At 37.4% G+C, this 26,559-nt stretch overlaps 1 protein-coding gene across 1 annotated transcript in view; it reads left to right on the forward strand.

Moving 5' to 3' along the window:
- Nucleotides 1-26,559, forward strand: part of eys (eyes shut homolog) — a 243,598-nt gene that overhangs the window by 138,580 nt on the left and 78,459 nt on the right. Inside the window, 9 exon segments of the mRNA XM_047816667.1 lie at nt 41-240; nt 2,852-2,976; nt 3,254-3,378; nt 4,336-4,495; nt 6,885-7,138; nt 7,901-8,069; nt 15,317-15,498; nt 15,848-15,939; nt 23,611-23,761. Coding sequence (XP_047672623.1) covers nt 41-240; nt 2,852-2,976; nt 3,254-3,378; nt 4,336-4,495; nt 6,885-7,138; nt 7,901-8,069; nt 15,317-15,498; nt 15,848-15,939; nt 23,611-23,761 — 1,458 coding nt within the window.

Below are 26,559 nucleotides of genomic sequence, written 5' to 3' on the forward strand. Positions count from 1 at the left end.
TCTAGCATCACAATTCTTATCACGTGTACCTTGTTTTCAGGAGTGTGAGTCTCAGCCTTGTTTGAATTCTGGCTTCTGCGTGGACCTCGTGGACAAATATGCCTGTATATGCGCCAAAGGCTACAGCGGGACACAATGTGAAGTCGACTTGGATGCGTGCCTGGATATGCCTGTGAATTCCTCTCAGTGTTTTAACGGTGGAACTTGTCTGGATGGCCCTGGGTACAGTTTTACATGCAGGTAAAGCCTTCAAATCACTGCTTTATACAAGAGCATAATTTCTCCACCTAATGTCACAGGTTACATATGCTTTCAGCCCCACTCATATTCAATCATGGCTTAATTCTGGTCCTTATGGAAGAGAGCATATACCAGTCTGTTTTCTCTCCAATTAAAGGTCTGCTAGGTTGTCAGAGCGATGATCATGAAGCAGCTGCTGCCGTATAATTGTCTGAGTAAAACGAGGCTACGGTGTGTGCAGCATAAAACCTCATCCTCGCTATTATGACCTTTTATACATAACACACTATCCTTAAGGATGGATTTAGTCCACCCTGAGTCCAGACCTACAAATTATCCAAACACTATTTTCCAATTTCTGCTCTATGAGGAAATCAGATCCACTAACAGACAACAGACAGGGGGTTCCTTGTTTGTCCATATGAGGTTTCAGTGGATTGATTTGACTTAAATTGAAACCAAATACTCTCTGTCATTCTTGGTATTTACTTTCATTTGAAATGGCACACAGGGTAATGGCTTGTGCTTTGATTGTGTTACAGCCCTCATTTGGTTGCAATCCCAAGTTGGATCAGATAATAGACGAACAATCAGTTTTTGATTGGACATTTTAGTTTTGTGCAACACCACAGGAACAGCGACATACAATTTTGTAGGATAAATAGCTTGAGCAGTGTGTTCACACTGAAAATACCAGTAGTAGTGCACTTCAAATACACATTATGCCCTTATTTAGCTAAAAAAAAAAGAAATGAAATTCTGAATACTTCATGCACTTAAAACTCACAACTTTGCTTACGTAGCAGAAAAAGTAATTTCACACAAGCCAATCACACTCTGGTGGACAAAAACATATTAGAAATGACTTCTAAATTTACACAGTCACATTTATGTTTTAACATTTTTACATTTATTGTGTTCTGTTAAAGCTAGCAGCAACACTTTGTGTCTTTTTGATGACATTTGCCATCGACTGGAAAATGCCTTATTCCTCTTGTTGGTAAAAAAAAAAAAAGTGTTCCGTTTTAAGACAACACAACTCTTTTAAAATATGAAAAAAACTAGGAGGTAGAGTACATAGTGCACAGTGTGTAGTACATCATTTGGGACGCAGGATGTGTATCCCGAATGATGTGAAAATATGAAACTCAACATCTGATCATTGACTCGATTTGACTCGGTTTTAAATTCTCAACTTTGAGTTTCTATGAACTCGTGTATTAGCATTCATCAGATTCTTATTCTTGAAGGTCTAATTATGTGATGCACAGTTTCCCACTGGATTACTATTATACAACCTACAGTACAGTAGCACTGGGTTAGTTGTCCAAGCTTCAGTTTCATGTCCTTGCACAACTTTCCGTGCACACATTTGAATCTATACTTGCTACTTTTAGGTATGACTACCTAGCAACTGTTGTCAGAGCCCTCAGGGTAGTTGAGAAAAGGGTATTAGATTTGATCATTTCTAGAGATATTTGGCTTTTTGCACTGTGTGTGTGTGTGTGTGTGTGTGTGTGTGTGTGTGTGTGTGTGTGTGTGTGTGTGTGTGTGTGTGTGTGTGTGTGTGTGTGCCTTGTACAAATAAAAATAATGGAAATAAACAATAGGATATGCAGAGCAGGTCACTTACTATTCCTCAGTGCAAGCTTGATTACATTCTTATTAGTGTTAATGTGGTTTGGATCACACATCAATGTTGTATTGGCGCACACGTACAGTATCAACCTCTAAATTTGATGCAGTTTTGTAGTGGAGTATTTATTTCTACCTACAGTAGGCGTTAAGTTTGTCTTGATGAGATATGGCACAGTGAATGTTGTTGATGATTGTGTTGTGAGACTTTAAAGATCTTCATGCGTCCAGATGCTTCAGTGAATATGTTATGTTCTCTGATAAATTATGGAGTATTGTGCAACGTAAATGTAGTAGCTACTTCAAATAGGTATCATACAGCACCAGATCTTATAGAAGATCTGAGTTTTATAACCAGCTTTGATTCTCTTCTCATTTGTTAGTTGAGTTCACATTTGTGTAACCAAATGTGCTCAACAAATCAAATAAACTAATTTCAAAATATACTAGGCTTTGCTAGCCCTACATGAAAAAGCTGCAAATTATTTTGTTGATCATAAGTCATGTTCGCTAGACTCACTGTTTAAAGCTTAAATAGCAACGAGCTTTATTTATTTATTTTTGCCAGAGGCACAAGCTGCCTTTATTTGAAAGCAATTTAAAGCAAGTTTATTTCAAATTAAACCACTGTTTAAATGATAGGTCGTGTTTAAAACAGAAGTGTTCTTCAACATATCATCAGGAGATCATGAGTTTGAATAGTTTATTTTAATCAGTTCAGGAATAATTGCTTTATCAGTTTGATTACATTATAAAGAGTTTGGACTAACTTTGTTCATTAAGGTTCATGAGACCTTTATCTCATGATATGATATGATCTGACAAACCTGTCACTAATGAGAAGGGTCTCAGCTCGTATGTCATCTCAGACAACCGTTTTCATGTTTCTTTGCTTCCATGTTTTCTCTTCCTTCAAAATAAACTTACAAAAGTCAAACTTTTTCTGTTTTAATGGTAGCATCTCTTTATGTTTTAGATGTCTAGCGGGTTTTGCTGGGGATTTCTGTGAGCTGGATGTGAATGAGTGCTGCTCAAAGCCTTGCTTACACGGCGGCATCTGCCAAGACCTCATCAATGGGTACCTGTGCCACTGCCGACCCGGTGAGCTCCTTACTTGATTTCCTATTCAAGTAAGTCACACAACACTGCAAGAATACTGAAACATGTTCAGACCCTCTCTCCCCACTACGCTGTGGGTGTGTGTGAGCAAAACCAGTGAAAGGAGCTAAAGCAAATCAGTGTGGAAGAGCACGATTGATATTCATTTCTGAGTTTTAAAAAGAAGGATAAGATGAGGGAGGGGAAGTTGACTGGTGTAGTCTTACCATCTGCAATGTGTGTGTGTATGTTTTTTTTTTTTAATCCTTATTTCTGGCAGGTTGGACAGGCCTTCGCTGTGAGGATGACATTAATGAGTGCCTGCCGCAGCCATGCAACCAGGGGATGTGCATCCAGAACGAACCAGGCCACGGCTACTCCTGTTTCTGTCAGCCGGGATTTGTGGTGGGTTGCCTCCTCCTCCTCTTCCTCCTCCTCATCTTCCTACACCCCTCCTTTCCTTCTTCCTCTATGTGTTCCTCTTTCCCTCTCATGCATAGAGCGACCAAAGAAACAGCAGTTTTTTCTGCTGCACTCTATTTTTTTTTTGCTTTTCCAATATTGTAGTGTCTAGTTGTTTGTTTTTATCTTACAGCAAATCAACAGTAAGGGAAGGTATTTTCTAAATATCATTGGGGTCAGCACAAATGTTATTTTTTTTAATGAAATTAACAGGCAAATAATCACACCCAAACTCTATATTTTGTTCTCATGCTGTTTTTGTAATAGTATATATAGTACACTGTATATACATGGTATTAATGTTACTGATAAAATGTTCAGGGGTTTTCAACAGTAGCTTTAATAAGCGAGTGTGAGGGAATCTGACCTAAACGAATTAGTGAGTAGTAAGTGTGGTCATTATAAATGTGCAAAAAAAAAACGTGCCATGAATTGCACTCACACAGAGGTATTAATGAACGTGGACCCGTGGAGTGAGAGAGGAGGGAGAAAGAGAAAGAGAGAGAGAGAAAGCACTTCAGTTCTGCAAGTGCTGAGGCTTATACATGCTCAGCATTAACTACGTATTATTTGTGTGTTAAAGTGCAAAGCACAGGGCAGTGAGCTTTACTTTTAATCCCACACTTGCTTATGCATCTTAAACATAAAACTCATCATAACCCATTCGGTTTAGCCGTAAATAGAGACAACGTTCCATAATGGCTATGTAGGATATTTATTTTCGTATCAGTATCGATGAGTACTTGCTCTGTAAAAAAATAAAAAATAACAATTATTATAGTGTAAACAAAAGACTTCACTTTCAGTAATCTTACTGTTCAAAGGTTTCTCACATCAACCACAGGCTACATCTCTTTTCTCCAGTTTCCACACTGTGATATAGCAGTTTTTCCCCAACAGGGTAGAAACTGTGAGTATAATTATAATGACTGCTTGCTGTGGCCGTGTCCTGATGGCTTCACCTGCGTGGACGGCGTCAACAGTGCGAGCTGTGTTGCCGTGGAGACCAATGTGACCTCAGAACCTGCTGTTTTCCTCACTCACACTGAACAAGCAGCAGGTAGGCAGACGATTACTGTGTTATTGTGCCTCTTTTGGTACAGTGTTGCCAGTAATGGTTGTAGACGTTTATGAAAGGTGATTGTGATGATGCTAAATAGGAAGTGAACCTGCAGAGCTTGTAGCCTTAGCAAGGTTTTAGACAAACTTTTTGGGTTTAATGCTGCCTTCAAATGCTATTGGCATTATCAGAAGTACCAGTACTACTGGGAAGTTGCACATGAATGACACATCAGGTCATAAGTAATTGAGATACAGTATATAAAATCAAAATATGAGATCATTTTGTTACATGGGTTTTCAAGGTAGGAGTCCTAAACTTTCACCATAGCAGAAGAAAGTACACTTTCCTTACTAAAAGATTCATTCTTCTAAATGCAGCTCTTAGTGGTTCCATTTTGTTCATAGTCTTTTAGGTATATCAGCAACCATCATTTTTACAATGCTGTATGCTGTTTATGAAAATCCCTTTATCACCAGCAAGCTAGCCAACTGATTAACGCTTTAGCATCTCGAATTAAAAGTAAATGAAAATCCAGATATATGAATGAACTCAACGTTGTCCATGTTCGTGTTCTTTCTGACAGCAAAGCATGAGAAGAGGACATACAGTACTTGTAATTATCACGTCAGAAGTGAGAATTTAGATATCACAAAAAAGCAGCAAAATCTTCCTTCATTGATAAAAAGAACCCAATAAATGTTTGGACCCTTTCATTACTGCCTGTGGCTGTATTTCTGCGTTGTGTTTTCTATCTAGAGTTTGTTGTTACAGTTTCTGTCAGAGGGAAGAACATTTTTATTAAACTGGGGAATGAACAGAATCTAATGGTAATAAAACAACAGTTACAAAAGATTTAGTTGTGAGCTTCTCAATTTTTAATGACATGATTGTATTTATCACATATCAATTTACATTCTTCATTTGATCTATTTCTCTGCTCCGTCATTGTGTTCTCTGTCTCAGTCCATGAACCAAGACCATGTCCTTCATGTTTTCACTGAACAAAAGTAATTATTTTTCCATGCTGACATGAGCCGAATCAAAGAGATTCCACGGTCTGTGGAACCAAAGCACTATTGTCAAAGACTTAAGTCTTTGTTAGGGTGAGTTTAGTTGGGGTTTGTGTAACAGTTGATGGACTGTGTATTAAGCTGTCTTCTGAGACAGGAAATCCTTTAATCCTTTTAATTGTTTTGATTAATTGGTTTCAGTGTTTTTGTTTCCCTCTTAAAAGCTTCATATGTCAGAATTGTCTTCTTTTATGGGTTCAACTTTTGCTCTTCACTGAACAATTCCATGTAGTTGTCTTGGTACCTGTAAAAGTTAATGGAGCATTATATCTTAAGGCTTCATCTCCAAGGAGTCATTGCAAGTTGTTTCAATCACTTTGCACCAGATATTTGCACAATTTATGAAAAATTCAAAAGGATATTTAGCTACAACAACAAACTGACAACCTCTCATTCCTGTTCATCTTTATGACTATTACAAACACATCAATAGACAAAAATTAATAATTAATTTTACCATGCACTCATACACACACACCACACACACACACACACACACACACACACACACACACACACACACACACACACACACACACACACACACACACACACACACACACACACAAACACACAAACAATCTGTTCGAACCAGCTAACAGCCTATTAAGCAGATGCCAGATATAAAAGTTAAAAAAAAATACATCCATTAGTATAACAGATCATGTTCAATTAATAATTAAACAAACAAATGAACAAACAAACAAATAAAAATACAATGTTTCAAAAAAGTCCTAAGGAGCTGAATAGACAGACTATTCTTACCTCATCCATTTCTTAATCATTTATTTCATTTTCTTGACTAGGTGCTTTGGATGTATTGGTAACTGGATAAAAATAAAATTGTGTATTATCTAAAAGAGCCAATTTTATGCAGAGACCATTATATCATACCCAAAACTAATTGTCCATTAGTAGTCCACAAAAATGTCCATTCATATTAATTTTTTTCCCCATGCGAATACTAACCAATTCTGGGTCATCCTGCCACTTCCATTGTATAGACATTTCATGCCATGCACCACATACCGCCATAACATAATGTATTGCTAGTGTTTATTGCCTTACCAAACCATGACCTACATTTTATGGCTACATTTTTGTGAATGTTTTGGTTTAGTTTGCATTGCTGACTGATTGTTGGCTGTCTTTTCTGGTTTACAAACTGTGCCTGTTTTTCACTAAACTATTTTTGGCTTCTGATTTGGATTTGCTTGCCTGTGTCTAAGCTAATAAATCTGTTGTGAATTCAGCAGATTTAGCCTAACTCTAGGCGATGGTAGCACACCATAGCAAGATCCTGGTGACATTCTAAGGACAGCTTGCATCTCTACAAGCCAATAACATCCACCTTGCAAAGCAGACCCAAACCAACCCTCTTGTAGGAGCAGAGCCGGCACACATGGCTATTTCGGAAAAGTTTAACGAATCAGTAGACCAGAGTTGTGGGTTCCTAAACCAGTGTGACATCTACTTTAACCACCAACCGGATGACGCAACCAAATTTTTAATGACATTCCTTACCGAAGAGCTTGTTAGGGCAGCCGTCATCTGGGATAACGACCCACAAGTAAGAACTTCATTGGCCTACTTTACACAACAGATTAGAGGTGTTTGAATAAGGGCCCGAGTCAACCGCCAATTACACCATGAAATTCCGTATACTAACTACACAAAGTAGATGGAATTATGCGGCACTAAGTACTGTATTTAGCGATGGCTTTGGCCCAGGTCTCCAGGTAGAGCAAACATGTAAAGAGCAGGCACAGACACTATCTCAATATATCACACAAGTCATTCAACTGGACAACTTGCAGTGTAATCAGTAACCCGGCTTTCAGGTATGGCTTTTTCCCTCATACCCTATGCCACGTTCCAACACCAGCCAAGCCAGCCAAGCTGGGGAAAACTGGTATAGACTGTCCACTGATGTGCCTCATGCCTAGCTTAATCTAACCTCACTCCACTAACCATAGAGTTATTAGACTCTGGCTTGGTGGTCAACCTTATCCACCACCAACCAGCCGACAAAGCAGAGCTCCCAACCCAGCCCTGTGCCAACCCACGATGGTTACATCACTAGTCAAAATGTAGAGGAACAGGTTCTCTTCATGACGTTGTCACCATAGAAACTCTGCAATCCTGGAGTTCCCATAGTTAATAGTTATTTCCACATAACCCACACATTGCTTGGCAGACTAAAGAACTAATACACTGGTTACCTCACTGCCAACACTGAGCACTATGAATACTGCATCAACCACAGACTTTCGAACTCATCCTACCCCCATCTCTGATCATCACACCTGTCCACTGAGATCTTATGGTTAAGATCTCCTATGCCCAACAGCCTGAGAGACTGCCCCCAGAATGCCCCCAGATGTTGGATGTATGTTCCATGGGCGATCCCTCAGGATTGTGCAATGTGGATCGGTACTCTCGGTACTCTCAGGCTCTGGTCACCAAGCTGTCTTCCAAGGTTACAGCCTCCCTCAGGACATGTTGGGTCGTGGCGTACAGTTCACTTTTCTAAATTATAAGTGTGTTAAAATTAAATTTAAGTTAAAAATTGAACTCTCTTTCGATATTCCTGCTACAATGCCAAATGCAAAGTTTTTATTATTTACATAAACTTTAATTAATATTAAAGTTAACTTCAAATTACAAATTAAAGTCTTTTAAAAATACATTTTAATTGATTATATAGTACTAAAATATTGATATATTTATATATAATTTTTGTACATGTAACCTTGTATTTTTTCATCATCAATTTTCAGTAACACAATTAAATGATTATAATCATCTAAATGATATGAATCTAAGTTTTCCGCCTTCCACAAGCTGAAATAAATAGGTTTGTGTTTGAAAAACAACCAAAAAAGAACTAAAACAAATTGTTTTGCAAATGTATTGTATTAGTTTCAAAGTCAATAAATAGACTTTGTTTTTGTTCTAAAATAAATATTACTGTGGTCAGTAATTTGCCATAAACGACTGACATTTACACATTTATGTACATGTATGTGTAAATGTCAGGCGTTTATGGCAAATTACTGCCAAATGTGCTTGTATTTTGGCCCAGTAAAGACTTCACAATTCACGAAGAATAGAATTTTCTGTCAATATCAATATGCTTTCTGACATATCATATGTCAGGCTTTACTGGGCTAAACTAAAAATAAATAGCTGTCAGACTGTATCTTACTAATCTAAAGGGCATATTCACTGGGAGCATAGATGCGTTTGTACATTTATATTAAAATGTGCTAATTGGTTTCTGGCATTTACATAAACAAACCTTTAGCCTTAAAGTCAGAACTTGCAAATAACCACGAACATATCCACATTGATTTTAAAGGTAAAATGTTACTTTGTGCTTTGAATATGCTCAAGCTAATGCTTTTGCTGGGTTCTGGGTTCTAGCTGTATGAATCTGAAGATTTCCAACTAGGTGACATGCAGTAACTGAAGATAAAAGAAAATATAGTTCTATTATTCTATGAAATGTAAATAATGTGAGTAAAAGGGTTTTTTTGTGTCTTCCGAAATGAAATGTCGTCAAACAGTGAAAGATAAACATGCATTAGAATGAAGTCCGTGCCCCGAGGAAGGGAGCGCTTCATTATCTGAATATTCTCTCGATAGAAATCAATGCAAGACGGATGTAGAAAAGTCAATATGCAGAGGACGCTGAGCTGTCCACACACATTCTCCGCCAGCAGACATCTATGGCAGTTCCATTCGACTGGACTGCATGATATTGAGGTCATGATTTTGTCCCTGATAAAGCTCAAGGAAGTTTATTGACAGGAATGTGAGGCAAGCTGACCAAACCCTTCATCAATAATGGATTCTGAAATGAACTTGTCCTTTTAAATGCGGCTGCATCTGAAGGACAGAAGACAGCCCTTTACAACAGGTTTCACTACTTTCCCAGGCAGCGACCTATGCTCTCTTTCCCTTGCTTTTTTTAATACAGCCAAGGCTGACATGCTTTAGCACTGTGCAGCCTAAAGATTCGAATCTGTAATGAGATTCTTCTTGCTGCACCTGCTACATGCTATTGTCTCTGAGTGTTCCTTTCATCCTCTCCCACCCTGTACACTCAGTGCAGCACAACTGAGTCTCTACTACAGACAAGGTATTAGCACCGAATGCAGTGCTAGCACCATGGACAGTACCGGTTTTGTCTTCTTTAATGAGGACAGCATATCGTCCAGCTACTAACAAGAAAACATAGGACTGTTGCCCAGGCTGATTATTATCACACTACTATTCAGTTCATTAGCCCTGTGGTCAGCCTGCTCTCCATGCGTTTAATCTTCCGCTTTTGTCATTTAGCATGCAGTAATTAATAACAGCAGAAACAAATGCCTATGCATTCTCTATTAATGGCAACTTCAGCACAAGATAAATGCCAATACCATGGCAAAAACAACTAACAAGGGCTCTTAAGTGTGTCTATCTAGGTCGCTCTCTAAAAACACCCAGAGCCTAGATAGCGCTAAGAATAGTTTCACAAGGCACTCAGTTAAAACCTTCACTTGCTCTTTGTGCTATCGCCTTCAGCTCCAATTCAACATGCCAGGCACTAAAGCCATTTCAGCGAGTGAGAAAAGATAGATAGCTCACGTCTTCATCTTTCAAATCACAGTCTGTTGAAATACAGGTTGTTGAAGGTATCAAGGCCAGGGTGGCTGTGTCACTATTCATACTTGGAAGGTAGGAGGTACTTCTGAAGCAAACTAAAATGGTTCAGTCGAGACGGGGAAGGGTTTGAAAACTCCTTTCTAAAAAGTTCTGTCATAAAATAAATAAATAAATAAATAAATAAATAAATAAATAAACACAAATAAAAAATCTTTATACAATATTCAATAATATTCAAACTTTGTCTGGCAGAGTCTGAAGAAAATCAAAAACAGCTTACAGATGAAAAATAATACAGGAACTCTTCCTGACAGGATCACCACAGTACAAACAGAACCTAGTAATCACCTACCTCCAATGAGGTCTGGAGATAAAATGATACACCAGTAAGCTTAGAGAACAAAAGCAAGAGAGCGTACATCTGTTTTATACTAAACAACCATAATGGTCTACTTCAGTCATCAAGCCTTTTGATTTAGCAGTCATGCAAATTTACCCAAACCTTCTTTTGCATTTGCTTCTGGACATGTTGGGATATTGATAATTAGATTACACTGTGTAATAAACAGACTTTATGGTTTGAGTATTTTTGCGCTTTTGCTGCCTAATTGTTCTGTGGCTTTAATAGCCTTAAGGTGCATTATTTCATGGCCCTGGATTCATGAAACACAGAGTCATGCTAAGGTCACCAAAATCGTTGCATATTCATGAGCAGTATTAATGAGGTGTAGCTTGGCTGCGAATCTGCATCTCGGCAGTGGATCAGGTGTTTCTTTCAGGCTCCTGAAGGTGTTTGTATTGTAGAACAGCCCAATAATGATTAAGCAGTGAGGATGTAGTGTAATACAATACAAAGAACGTCTTAATCTCAAAAGGAAGAATATGATTTTTAAAACATTTGACAATTAAAGGTTTCTCATTCTTCTATATCTCAATTGAATGAGCTCAGTATGCCATCCAGTCAGGTTAATCAGTATATAAGAAAATCTATCAATAGCCATGCCAACCTGTTTCTGCTGTGACAGTGATATAGCTATCTGTATGAATCTGAATTTTAATGGCACCAGACTACAGTGTGAAAATTGAGAGTAAGTTCCCTTTAGCTCTACCAAATCAAAAAATGACTTTATTATCACGTCACCATAACCACAAGTGTACAGGTGGTGAAAACCTAAGGAACATTTTCCACAGCTGTGCAATATGAAATATAAGTCCATGTTTACATACAAATTGTTGGAGATCTTTTACAAACCTAAATATATAATCTATATAAAGTAGGTTTATACAATAACCTTTTCTCTAATCGTCTGAGTTAGCATGCCGTCCCTGCCACACAGCAGCTGCATTTTAACAGAGAAAAGTACAAGAAATCATTCTTGCAAACTGCTCAAGATAACAGCAGTTTTGGGTGACTTAGTGGACACTGGAGATGATGGACATGTCTACTGATTTTAAATACCCAGCACATACACTGCATACGGCACAACATTTTATTTTAGTGTCACTGCACATTCACTGCACTACACTTTATTTAATTGATGTATAGACCATACACTATATGATCATAAGGACCTGGTTCTGGTTTATCACCTAGCCATGGACATTTTTTATATATGGACTGGTTAATTTAACACCCCCACCCCTTTATTTATTTGTTTTTGTTTGTTTGTTTGTTTGTTTTTTGTGTAAATTTGAGGTCAAATCAGACTTGGCGATGACTTGGCGATGATCCACTGCCGAGAAGTTTCACCCTTAAAGGCTGTCTAATGTTCCCATCAGGTTATGTTTTGATTGTTACGTTAGATGCAAGTTTTGTTTATGTTTTTGCTAATGAAATGGTGATTTGCTATTGTGGGCGGTCGAGCCTATGTGATCTGGTTCGATCCCCCGTCATCGGCAGCATACGTCTGTGAACATTACACCAAGCAATGTAGTAGTCTGTAATACTGTCATTGCATAATCTTATAAATAGGTTTAATTGTAATTATTACATTAATATCTGCATCACATTAATCACTATTTTTGAAATAACACTTGATGCAGTAGATGCTTTTTTTACAGCAGTAGAAAGCTTGAAGTTAAGACATAAGTTAAAATGAGGTATCATTTGCTAACAGTTAGTTGAATCTACTGTTTAATTTGGCCACATGACACTTAATTAATGTCATGAAGCTGTGTGTGTAGATGGCATGTTACGAGATACACATTACTTTAGTAGGATAACTATATTTGAATTATTCAACAGGGTTTCAAATGCCTCAATCTGGTTCTCATTACAGTGAATTATGAGGCTTTCAAACCACAGACTTTATTGGCATGGCCGTCTCTTCACTGTCTCTTAATGTAATGTTACTCATCTATATTGCCCATATCTCCTGCTCATATAAGCACCTCAAGGTGTGTGGACATGCTAGCCTTTATGGATTTTTGAAACATCCTGTTCTATGTGGATTAGTCTCTAATGAGAGAAGGATCTCATGGGATCATTTAATAGAGAACGGTCACATGTTTATAAACGCTAGAATGTGTTGTACCATTCCAGAGCTTTAAAATTGAGAAGTCTATCATTGAATTTTTAGTGAAAAATACTTTAGACCATACTTGCATTTTTACATTCAGAGGGAAATGTCTTATTATTACAGATTATACTTCAAGATAGATTTTCTTGTGGTAGCAGTAATATTTCTGTCAATAGAGTCTGCCTGGCGATGACCCACGGAAAGTTCAGGAAAACCTGATCTTGTTGATACGTTCAAACTTGTTGTAAAACGCACATGTAATTGAAATTTCGTTTAATTTCATTGGTAATGTAGATGATCGGCAGAATCTATTCACTTTCCTTGGTTTAAAGTGTAGTCCGGACTGTTTCCTTCACACCCTTTATGGTTAAATTGATTGACTCAGAGTAAAGACATTTGCTGATTTTGAAGAAAACCAGTGATGAGAATTCAGTAGTCCTTCATGCTTTGGTTAACATGGGGGCGTGACCGTGTCTGTGCAGAGCTGAAAGCCCCCAAGCTGAAGCAGCACAAAGAAGTCTGGATGATGTTGGAAATAACATTTTGTAGAGTGTGTAATAAAATAATGACAGTTCTTTTTCTAGGGTAGAGAGTAATCAAGCTGTCTGTTGTCATTTCAACATTTGACAAATCTTAGAGAAGACAGAGATGAAGTTTGTTGTATTTTCTTTCCTTTTTTCAGTTGTTCAGATTTCTACCTTCACATTATTTTATTTGGCATTTCAGGTTCCACAGGTACCTGTTTGAACCATATGAAACACCCGGGTGAGAAATCATCTGTCCGTACTGACCACTTACATACAGCTATTCGGGGGCAAGTTTCCAAACTGAAGTACCCCTGAAAAAGCCATTAACCCGAGCTTCTCAATACAACTTATTGACAAAAGTGGAGTCTGGGGAAGAGGCTTTCCCATGCTAATGAGGCATGACTGTGCCTGCTGCCAGTTGATGTGGACTGCATCAAAACTTCACATATGTCCAAACAAAGATCTCAAATTAATGAATGACTTGGTCGCCAAGGGGGAATTTTCCATAATCGTTGCTGCTGTAAGCAGCTAACAGGAAGGTGGAGGAAGTCGAGAATGTGTCCGTCTAGTTGTTTTTCAATTCCTGGATCAAAGGATTTCCAATCTGGTCATTTCTTGTCCTTCTGGTTTGTAAATTTATGGTCAGGGCATTAGATCTGTTGGGTATTTTAATAGTGTTGCTTCAGACTAGTCCTATATGATTATGCTCTAGCCATTTCTCAGCCATGGCCGTAACTAGCTGTCAGGCCATTAGGTCTGGAAATTTGTGGTTTCTGATTATTTTTTTTTCTTTCCAAGACAGTGCTTGGCTCTCAACAGACCTCAGAGCAGCTGAGGGGGAAACTTTAGGTTTGTCTTTAGATTTAATTATCGGTTATGTTTAGCTCTCTTGAGACTCTTTGCTACCAGACTTTAAGTTGCTCTTGAGATGTATCTACATAATTATGACGTAAAGGTTGAGTTTATGCAAGAACGTAGAAATCTGTGAGGTAATTGTTAATGTTATCAGCTTGTAAAAAGATAACCACTCTAGATAAACACTCTTTGATAAATAGAACTTTCTAGTTGTAGTAATGTTAGCTCATGTACACTTCTTACAAAAAAAAAAAAAAACCTATATCAGATGCATTGTGGCCAGATATCTCTTCAACACTCATCTCATTTCTATTCTGTTGCTTTCATGCCCACTTGGTCATTAAGTGATATATACAGTACATGCTATAGAATTCAATTGAAATATTGAGTAAGGTTGAATTCTTCTAAATTTTTTAGAGATGTGAAACTTCTTATTATCGTGCATGCTTGAATACGTTAAGTGGGCATAGTCAGGACACCAACGGAGGATTTTAAAAGCACATTTAAATTCTAGTGAAGATCTATTCATCAGTCCACTACTAGGATAAATCCTATTTAGAAGTACTTTGGAGTAAAGCAAAGAGCTACTCTATGAGTCACAGTGCTAATGGAAGTCCTTGAGAATGGAAGCCAAATGCTTTCAAGCTTCTCTGATGTTGTGAGGGGAAGGAAATGTTGAGTATTCAGGTAGGATATGTGCTTTCATGAACTAACCAGCAAAAAGTGCTTGCACATTAGTTAATATATAGCAGGGTCCAACGATTGTAGCAAATATTTAAAACAAACATCAAGAAACAAAGTAAATCTTTAATTTCTTGAATTTTTAATATTCCAGATTCTGCAATATTTCTTCTTCACCATTCAAATGTAATCAAGCTGATGATATTGTATTACTTTGTACAAATAAAAAGGTCGGATCTTCCTCATGTCTAATCTCATGTTTTAAAGCATGATTTCTGCTTACTTTGTTTGACTTGGTTGTTTTTGTAATAACATCTTTCAGGGTTGCATCTTAGCATTTCCAATTTCAGAATGTAATCCAATTTTCAGTTCTGTTACTAGAAGCAGGAAAATTGTAGCACAATAAAATCACACAATTATATGTGGCTATGTAGTGATTTGGTTTGTTTTACAAAAGCACAGATTTCTCCACTACCTCTCACAATTCTTTTTCATTTCTCTGGCTTTCTCTAGATATCACCTATGGGAGATATTCTGGCACTTCATTCCTGGAGTTTGAGGGCATTAATCTCAGTGCTGTGAGTAATATCACAGTAAGGTTTCAGACTCGCTCAGTGAATGGAACACTCCTGTATGTCGACCAAGGAGCTGGCTTCTTTTTTATCAAGCTTTACCTTAACAATGGAAGTTTAAAGGTAAATGTTCTATAAGTTCTGTAATTTATAATGTGTCTGTTTGATGTTCTGTATGGTGTTTGAGCAGGGGTTTAACTTGAGAATTGGAATTTGGGATATCATGGAAGTCAGGGTTTAATTAGTTATTCTGTATCAGAGTCTGCATGATCATGATCATCGTCACCATCATCATCATCATCACTTACTTGATCCCCTTGTTCCTGCTCCAAATGTATCCCTTCATGTAGGATTAATGAAAATTTCAGATTTAAATTAGTACTGTAAAATAATGGGGTACAATTTTCATGAGCATCTTAAAATTTATGCTTCAGTTTCTATGTGTAATTGTTCATTTGTCCTCTTTTTGCAGTATGATTTTTCGTGCAGCCAAGAAGAGGGGATTCATAGCATTAATCTCGAAGGACAGGTCAATGATGGCAAAGAATATGTGGTGCACATTAGGTAACATTTCCTGCCTAATTTAGCTGTTGTACACAAGGTTTCTTTTCTCCAGACATGCCTGGACATGCACGTCACCTGACACACTTAAGCTTAGGCTTACATGACTATAGACAGGATACACACTGACAGTACAAATATTTTGGACAGAGTATAAAGCATTTACATACACCGTTGCAGATTAATTACCCAAGTCCTGTTACATTTGTCGTGAGTACAGGAATACTTAAACCTCAAAGATAGTACACATGATATGGAAGCTGATAAGCTTTACATCGGGTTGTGATTTTAGTGACCAACACAAACTGGACTTCTTGCGTTTATTGCACATGTACTGTCATTGTTAAAAGTTGGTTCAGAAAGTTCAATGCCATTTGTTAATCACATGACCTGGCAGAGGAATCATCTAATAGACTGTTACAACAGTCTGACCAATGCCTAGCTTGTCGACTAAAAACAAGGAATATACTACAGTATACGTCCCAAACAGTTCTGAATGATAACAGTTTTCTAGTCCCGAGGCCTCCAGAGATAAAGAGCACAGAGAGGTACCATAAAGATACAACAATGCACAAGCCTGAACTGGAAATAGACCCTGATACAGATTGTAAACCACTTGCATGCAGTTCGCCTCTTCTCATAACACATTTGAAATTAAATGGCATGGTCAGGGATTTAGAAGCTGGGTTTAAGGCAGTAAGGATAGGTTTGCTGTTACCAGGTTCAAAGTTTTCAATTTTCTCAGCCGACAATGAGATTTGACATATTTCTTTGCTTAGCTTGACAGTATGCATTTTTGTACTGAACATGAAATGCAGCAGTAGAATTATTGATTAGCAGTCAGTACTGACAGAACAACCGCAGTGTCTATCCTTTAGTACTAATTTGTTATGCAGCACACAAATATGGAAGGCTTATTGAAAAATTTACAGTACGGCACCTGCAACGGAAACATATAAAGAAAAGTGGCACTGCTGCTAGGAAAGCAGCTCAGATACAGCAAGTACCATTAGTTCAGTTGGGAATGGGACAGCAGTGAGCTAAAGAGTCTTATTACCTTAAGAAGCACTGGCCATGCCATAATCATTTGGTTTTAGAATAGAAAAGTGGGGTGCATTAAACACTTTTCCAATAAGGAGATTTTTATCTCTTCATATAAAATGTGCGCCGATGGGAAAAACTTCTGAAAGGAATGAACAATTGAGATGAAGGATTTCAATACTTCAGACAGATGTTTCCCAAGATAACTGATGTTAAGATAAAGTATAAAAAAGCTAACTGCATAGGAGGCATTAAAGAATGTTGTAAATACGTTTAGTAAACTACAAAAAACTGGTTAATAAATTGCTTCCGACATGCAAAAAGACGGGGTTCATCATATCTCTAATGATTCATTTCCTGCATCCATGCAGTAATTCAGTCACACTGATGATATACTCATTAATAAGTAGTTTTTAAATGTGGTATATCCATTCAAATCGAGTTTAATAACATACACATATGCATGAACAGTGGCTGACAGTGAGCAATGAGAGCTTTTGGCAGCTGTTCGGATCGTTCATGAGGTGCCAGTGTAATTTGACAGTGAAAAAATAGACAGAGACAGATTAATGCTTTTAAGCTAAAAAGTTTTGCCTGAAGTCAATGATTAGTGTCTTTAACTGATAGACTATGAAAGGAAATTTGCTATTTTCTTACACCTTTAAACCCTAAGTTACGATCGCTCATATCTATTGTGTAAATAAACAGAAAAAATTACCAGAAAAAAAAAATTGTTAGCAAAACTACAATACTGAAATCGCTAAATATGGCATTGCTTGTCCAGGCGCAAAGAGTTTCAAACTGAAATACAGCAAAATAAATTAGCTCTGTACATTCTATATATGATCATCTCCCATCACTTACACAACATAAATAACACAGATTTATAAAATGACATTTTTAAAATATAGATATTCTTTTTTAAATATTGATGTGCATTTTTTTTTTGTATTGTATTGTTATATTAGTGTTATACTGAAAAAGTATTAGACTCTCCCTTTACAAAAGCTGTAAATTGTATACGTCTATTTAGGTCATCAGAAAGTACATTGTAATTTCTGGCTAATGCAATGGATTTAACAATGTCATACTGAATATTTTAAAACGGCTCTCCATAAATCTGTCTATTTGATGGTGTATAAGTGATGGGAGATGTTTTTATATGTATATAATGTACAGAGCTAATTTTATTACTGCCTGACAGTTTGAAACCCTGTCTTCCTTTGTGAGTAGCTCTTCAGGCTCAGCTGAGCATTGTCGTGTTCATTAATTTACACTCATATTCAGGAATAAGTGACGTGGACATGCAGTGCCATTAGTGGACTTTTCAATAGTGCATATTTGCAAGTGTTTATTAAGTAGACTGTTTATTTATAAAAACAGATTTGACTGATTGTAACTTGTCTTTATCTTTCCAGATTACAATCAGACTTTAAAGGTTTAGGAATATAGCAATTTTTCCCTTCATGGTCTATCAGTTAAACATGCTGCACCTTGACTCCTAGCCAACCTTTTTATTTTAAAAGCATTAATCTGCCTCTGTCTATTTTTTCACTGTCAGGACACATCATGTACATTTCAAACAGCTGCCAAAATCTCTCATTGCTCACGGACATCCATTTAAAGGAATAAAGAAAACTGGATGGAGAGAAGGAAAAAAAAAAGAAATGATGGTGGTGTTAGGGAGGAAAAAAGTAAAATATTTGAAGCATGTATCCATCCCAAAAGAATTGTCCCACTAAGGGCTTGTCTGAGCTGCCGGACACCTCGGACCGCCCCCCTAGAGCACCAAGGTCCTCTCTGTCGTTGGCCTTTTTTAATACATCACTCCGCCAGGAACAATTCTTTTTATATGTAACAGAGGTCTACAGGGACTGACAGGCTCAAGGACTAGCAGGGCCTGCTGCCCTCTGGCAAGGTGCCAAGCCGCCAATGTCGAGCAGAACACAGTTACAGGCTTAGCAAACCATGCTGCTACCATTTTTTTTTTTTTTGAGACCTTACTCCTTTTTTTAGTGAGTGGGCTATCTTGAGACACGAACTTATGGGCCCAAAGCATCTGCGAGCAGCTACCCTCCTGCTGCACATGGTAAGCTCAGAATCTGCTCTAAGATAATTATCTTTTTCCCCTGTTATTGGAAGGGCAGAACTAGCTTTGGGAATCTCCCAGGTTTCTAAAACAAAGGAAGGAAGGAAAGAAGGAAGGAAGGAAGGAAGGAAGGAGTTTGAGAAGGGATGACATCAGCTCTTAGCTGTCTTTGTTTTATCATGTGCTGTTAATAGCCTGTCAGTGCCTTGACATTATCAGACATTATTTGATATAGCTATTATAACACAGTTTATTAGGTGTGTCCTTTAGCCATGTTTCATATACGGTACACGAGTGCCCTATGGGAGTACCTCTATGTGAAACACTGGTGTCAGGTTTTCGGAATGAAAGTGTGTGTGTGTGTGTGTGTGTGTGTGTGTGTGGGTGGGGTTGTGCGTGTGCGTGTGTGTGTGCGTGTGTGTTTTCTCCTCTGTGGGTTTTTCTTTTTAATAGAAAGTCCGCTTTTCCATTCTAATGTGCACATGCTTCCATTCTCATACATGCTCTCAGGCATAAATGCAGGCAAGATTCCAATGCAAATGTTCAGATCATCCAATCTGTCTAAGTACACAAAACAATAGCCTTAATTAAAAAGATGAAACTACATCTTTAATTAGATTTTCACTCTGGCTGGCACAGGGTGAAAATCTAATTCATTGGTTTTATGCGGTAATTCAATAGAAACAATGGAATAAATCTGAAATATTTAAATAGACTCTGTCTTACTGTCAAGCAAAATTAAATCATTCTTTAATGACTTATCAAGTCCATTTTAAGACATTACAAGTAAATAATATGTTTTTAATAACCAATAGACAGGGTTTGCATCTATTAGTAAATAATAATTCCTACTCTTCTGAAAGAGATGCTCACAAAAAAATGTTGTTGTGACTATTTGTATTGTTTAATCAGGAAAATGCTGTTCACAATGCAGATTCTGTCAAAACTCATGTCATAACAACATGTTGAGAAATTCCTCTGTAGTAAGCGTTTTCATTTATTTATTTATTTTTACAATTAACCGTCTTTAAATCATGTTTATAAAGTTTTTAACATAAACCAAAATGTATGTAACTTTGCCACATAAGCGAGCTGTAATGTTGTAATGCATGATTGTCCATAGTGGGTGGAGCGAAGGCCTTCTTAAACATGCTAACTTTTAGACAGTGCTATTATTGTAAGTGGACAGGAACAGTGAAATAAACACTTCTGACATTTTGGGATTTGACATTTCATTACCGCAGTTTACATGTAGCCGGTTTTGTTCCCAAGTGGACCGTGGAAATGTTGTGTCTTTCCTTGTGTCTCATTATCAGAGACAAAGCATTCAAATAGTTTAGTTTTGCTTTCTGGCAAGCTGTTCATCGCTCTGTAATAACCCACCTAGGACACCAGAACACCAGAACTCTGCATGGTAGAAAACGTTGTTCATCCATTTTAGTTCAGCGTTAAAAGCCAATGGCCCCAGTGAGTTACTTTCCTCACAACCCACTCACCTCTACATAACTGGATGTTTAAATTCCTTACTAATGCTTATGCACCACCAATATCATGCCCCATAAACCAGGATATGGCTCATTGAACAAGTCTAGCTTTATTAGGCATTCAGCTTACACAATACATACAATACCACCAAGTGTCATATGTGTGACGTATAGGCAAGCTATTTTTGCTTTTTACATTCAAGTGTTCATTACCGTTCTAGTTTAGATTAATAATTCGATTTCAAAATGTTTTTTATGTACAATGAAAGAACGTTAAATGATTGCTGCGACTCTTGTCTGCTAGGTGAAGGGCCATGTTAAAAGAACAGCACTCCAGATAAGAGAGCAAAGCTTTTTATCCATTTAGCTTGAGCTCTGCTCTTCTAAATCACTCCTCTGCTATGTAACATACAGTCACCTTCCAGAAGTATTGGTGCCCTTGCTAAAGATGGGTCAAAAATAAGGTTGCGGGAAAAGAAATAAAATAACAAAGAAAATATGAGAAAAATCTAGTTTCGTATTTGAGAAAATTAAAATCCCTTAAAAAAATAATTTTTTAATGCATGGGTTATTTAATACTTAATTATTGGCACCCCTGTATTTGAGCACTGTGTGTAACTTTTTCAACATTTCCAACATAAAAGCAATGAGTCTTCATTTTGCTTCAGCACACTCCACAGGTATTCAAAGGGGGTTAGGACAGTAGTCAGGGATGACCATCTCAACAGCTTAATTCCATGGTGACACAACCATTTTTATCCGGATTTGGACATATATTTTTATCATTGTCCTGTTGAAAGATCCAGCCATAACCCAGTTCTCTACCCTTTTGATAAATGCAGCCAGATTTTCATAAAACAAAAAAACTCTTCTTCTCCTTGTTCAAAATATCACAATGTCATTATATCATCTGCTGATAGAACATAGCTCTAGTTCCAGTATAATCCATGTGCTTACATGACAGAATAAAATAGGCTGCAGTTCATAACTTTGCATTGTATTACTGTGAAATTGTAGACTGGATTTTTTTTTTTACCCCAAAATGCTTAAACCTCTTGCTAAATTTCTAACAATGAGCCTTCAATAATTTTTTACCTCTTTCCAATCATCTTTCTGACTGTATGTAGGGAATGATATAAAATAATCTCCAGACAGGTTTATTACAACTCAGGTTGTTTTAAGCTTCCTAATTATTGCTGTCACAGTGAATTTCAAGTACTTAGCCATTTTAAACCCATTGGATGATTCATAAAGGTCAACACACTTTTGTTGTCTCAGTTAATTTATGTATTCTCTAATCATCCCCATGGTGATGAACGATAAATGGAATACTGTCCCTGTGCCACCTTATATTTCTAATTGAGGGAAAATTAAAGCATATATATTCTGATCAGCCACTGACAACTGAAGTGAGTAACATTGCTTATTTATTGATAATGACACCTGTCAAGGAGAGGGATTTATTTGGCAGCAAGTGAACAATCAGTTTGTAAAGTTGATGCATAGGAACAATGTGCATAAGGATCTGATCGACTTTGACAAGGGCCAAACGGTGATGGCTAATGACTGTGTGCGGTGTTTCCGGTATGCAGTAATAAGTATCTACCAATTGTGGTCAAAGGAAAGACAAGGTTGAAGAAAAAGGTCTTGATTTGGCCTAAAATTTCCCGAGTTCTCAATCTGATTGAGCATCTGTGAGATGTGCTGAACAAATAAGTCTGATCTGTGGAACCCCACCTCAAGCCAGTTTACAAGACTTAAAGGATCTGCTGTTACCTTCTTGGTGCCAGATACCACAATAAACCTTAGAGGTCTTGTGAAGTCAATGCTTCAAACGGTCAGAGCTATTTTGGTGGCACAAAGGAGACCAACACAAATTTAGGCAGGTGTTTTTCTTTTATTATTATTACAGGGCTGAATACTGTATATTCCACAAAAACATTCAATTCAATTCAATTCAAATTTATTTGTATAGCACTTTTAACAATGGTCATATTTAAACATATTTGTATTTATCCCCAATGACCAAGCTTGAGGCAAATGTGGCAAGGAAACCTCCCTTAGATAGAAGAGGAAGAACCTTGAGAGGAACCAGACTCAAAAGGGAACCTCATCCGGGTGACACTGGAGGGTGTGATTATGGGGGGCATAGAAGCCTTTATTATTGCCACATATACGTTATGTACTTTACAGCACAGTGGAAATCTTTTCTTCACATATCTCAACTGTGGAGGTTGGGGTTGAACTGCAGGGGCAGCTATGAGGGCCTTGCTCACGGGCCAAACAGTGGCAGCTTGGCAGTACTGGGGCTTGAACCCTGATCCTCCAATTAACAACCCAGAGCCTTAACCACCTGCTCTTAGTATTAATACTTCATGAAGCAGAGTCCAAATGGAGCTGGTAAATCTCTAGATGTCTCAGGACCATTACAGGTTTGGCCTCGTCTCAATAAAGGTCCGAAATCTTCATGACACAGAACACACAACAGGCACAGACATAAAAAACATGATTTTTGATTTTATAAAAACAAAAAATTATATATAGAATGATATATTTTTATTTTATATGATTTACTTGTCTATATTTCCAACATTGACTCTAAAGTGTAAAGGGAAGAAGTAAGAGCTTTAGAGTCATAACTCTGTGCTAAAATTTGACATACCATGTTTAATAGAAAATAATGAATACTGAATTCATTGTGTATCTTGCATTACCTTCAAAGCACTCCTTTTTTCTTCTGTATCCATGGAAACAATGCTTATCATATTCTCCACAAACTGTTTTTGGTGTGAATATTAAAAAGAGCTCAAACATAACCATAAAATGCAAATTAGATTGCTTGGCTTTAATAATAATTGTTGTTTCCTAAGGCAAAGAAAAAAATATATTCTTAACATAAAGAGAAGATTGTTATATTTTTGCTGCAAAGTGAACTAGATATAATTAATTCAGCATATTTACTACCAATGAACAAAGAGATAAACATGGTCCTAATCTTTAAATATCCAAAAATCATTTTAACTGCCTGCATGCAGTTAATATAATGCTTTTCTTCCACAGACAGTATCTTGCTCCGTGTGAAGCAGAGGTGGCTGTGTCTGGCTTTCAACATGCTCAAAGCAATCCAATCAATTACTGGTCAGGAGTAACTTTACATACAACTGGCCATGCTTTTGTCGGAGGTCTGCCTCTCACTTACCCTTCATATAAGGTAAGATCATTCCAGCTACCGGATTGCATTGGCTTTTTTTTGTGTTCCTGTAATTGCTTCTGTTTGTTCTGGGTGAAAGCCAGGTGGTGTATATATTCATGTAAGGTGCAATTGTATAGTGCATACAGTATGTATCACCATGCTGGTACAAACTGTTCGAGTAGCATAAGGAAAATTAATTACAAAGACAATGAGTAAACAAAAGAACAAGAATGCTGGAGAAATTCAAGACATGGTCTGTGTAGTTTCATACTGTCAGTATAGAATGTTACCCTGCGCTGCTGAATCTCGTGAGATTTATGTAAGTTGACTGGAATCATTAATAGTTACCATAGAAACAAACTCCTCGCTCTGGCTGCAGGGCGCAAGTAGCATGAAACATAATTTTTGCACAACTTGACACACAATAAAAAGCTTAATTCTAGAGGTAGGCCAGACTGGTGTTAAATATATACCACAATGAATAAGGTAAACAATCTAAGAAATTAAATCGGATTGGAAATCAGTGTTAAGGCTTATAGGTTGAATGGAGCCTAATTATTCCATATAAGCAGGCTGGGCTTGAGCAAGGATAATAATGGGTGATAAACAACAAAGGGCTTGAAACCGGAGAAGTTGTGAGAACTACCCAGGATTTCCTGAAAACACACTTGGCAGCAGCAAACCACAATTTTAGTATTGTAGAACACACAGATGGACCCCGTGTGAAGGAATGAAGTGAGGTAAGGGGTGGTTGGTCATCATTAAAGGTCATCATCTGGTTCTTGGACATGAACCAGGAATTGAAGCTACTCCAGTGTACAAATATGAACTGGAAGTTTTTACACATATCAATACACTATACAGCTAGAAGTAAGTGGGCACCTGATTATCATACCAATATTCCGACACCCTGGGCATTCATTCCCTCTTTTTATGCCAATAACAGCTTCTAGTCTTCAGGAAATGCTTTCCACTAGATTTTCTCATTCAGTCATCAGAGCATTATGAAGGTCAGGCACTGATGCTGGCTGAGAAGGCCTGGTGTGATGTCAGTGTTCCATTTCATCCCAAAGATGTTCAGTGGCATTGCAGTCAGGGCTCTGTGCAGGAACACTCACTTTCTTCTACTCCAGCCTTTGCAAACCCTGTCTTAATGGGCCTCACTTTTTGCACAGAGGCATTGCCATGCTGGAAGAGTAGTTGGGAAAATTTAATGTTAAAGCATACAAAGACATTCTAGACAGTTCTGTGCTTCTAACTTTATAGCAACAGTCAAGTCAAGTCAAGAAGCTTTTATTGTCATTTAAAACCATATATAAGCTTTTTGACTTGACCTGACTGTTGCTGTGAAATTAGAAGCACTGAACTGTCTAAAATGTCTTTGTATGCTTTAACATTAAATTTTGAATGGAAGACCCACAAATGGCCCACATACTTTAGGCCATATACAGTACAGTAGTTTACCTTCTGTTATCCTAAATGGTGGCTTTGCCACAAGTAGTGGCAGGGAAATATTATCTCAGATAACTCCAAGAACTCTCCTGGGCATTAGTCAGTGTCTAAAGTAGTCCAGCTGCTTTGATCCATTGGTACCTTTGTGGCATGCTACAAAACAGCTTATATCACAAGATCTTAGACCCCAAAGCCCACTGGGGATAATAGATATTTTCTACAGACAAGGTGCTGCACTTGCATTTGATCAAAAATCAGCCAGATGAAAGAATCTCAGAGGGCATCATGCCTATGTAAACATTCCCTACAGACGGTAGAACTGAAGAGTCAGTAATAGCAGTAGGGTACTAAACAACTTTTTCTATAATCCTGGCATTCCTGGATATTTGGCAGTGGGCAAAATTATAGAAAACTATAATCTTTGGGGCAAAGAATGTGGGTTTGTTGCTGCAAGAATTAGACACACAGGGCCATGTAACAGTTGCTATTTTATTTATGGACAAACTCTCAGTAGAGTCCAAGGCCATTGAGTGTGGGCACAATGAGCACATTTCATTCTCACTTACTACTGAGAAATATGGAAACAATTGAGACAGGGGAGATCGATCTGGATGTGTTCTCACAATACCTTTCAGATTATATAGCAAAAAAAAGTTTTGTTTTATTCAGTAACATTTAATTTACTCCTGCATGTAATCTCTTGAGATGTAATTGTACATATAAAATGGATCTAAAATGTCTACATACCCTTGTAAAAACGGCAGGTGTTGTGATGTAAAAGAAGGAAACCAACCATAAATCATGTCAGAACGTTTTCTACCTTCACAGTGAAATAAAAATGCATTGAAGGTTTTTAGAGAACATAAAAAAAAACCTGTTGCATAAGTGTGCACACTTCATAAACTAATTTATTGAAGCAGCTCTGGATTATATTACAAATGTTCTTTTGGTATAAGTTAACATGGCACATCTTGAATTGCCAATAGTTTCTCACTCCTTCTTGTATCTCTCTTTTTAAATTCTAGATACCTCCAATTGTAAGAGTATCTCCTGTACACAGCATTTGCAGCATTTCTAAAACCATTCAGGTCTGGGCTCTGGCTGGGTCATTCAAAAACATTGAATGTTTTGATCTTCTTTTTGTTCAGCTATTCCTTTGTTGATTTGGATGAATACTTGGGGTCACTGTTATGCTGAAAGGTGCAATTCCTTTTCATCTTCAGCTTGCTTGCAGACACCTGAAAGTTTTACACTGAAATCATTTGGTATTTGTAGCTATTTATGATTCCTCCACCTTGATAAAAGCCTGGGTTCTAGCTGAGGAAAAGCAGCCCTAAGACATGATGCTGCCACCCCTATGATGC

Source organism: Tachysurus fulvidraco, chromosome 7 (assembly GCF_022655615.1).
Source record: "Tachysurus fulvidraco isolate hzauxx_2018 chromosome 7, HZAU_PFXX_2.0, whole genome shotgun sequence".
Lineage (NCBI taxonomy): Eukaryota > Metazoa > Chordata > Actinopteri > Siluriformes > Bagridae > Tachysurus > Tachysurus fulvidraco.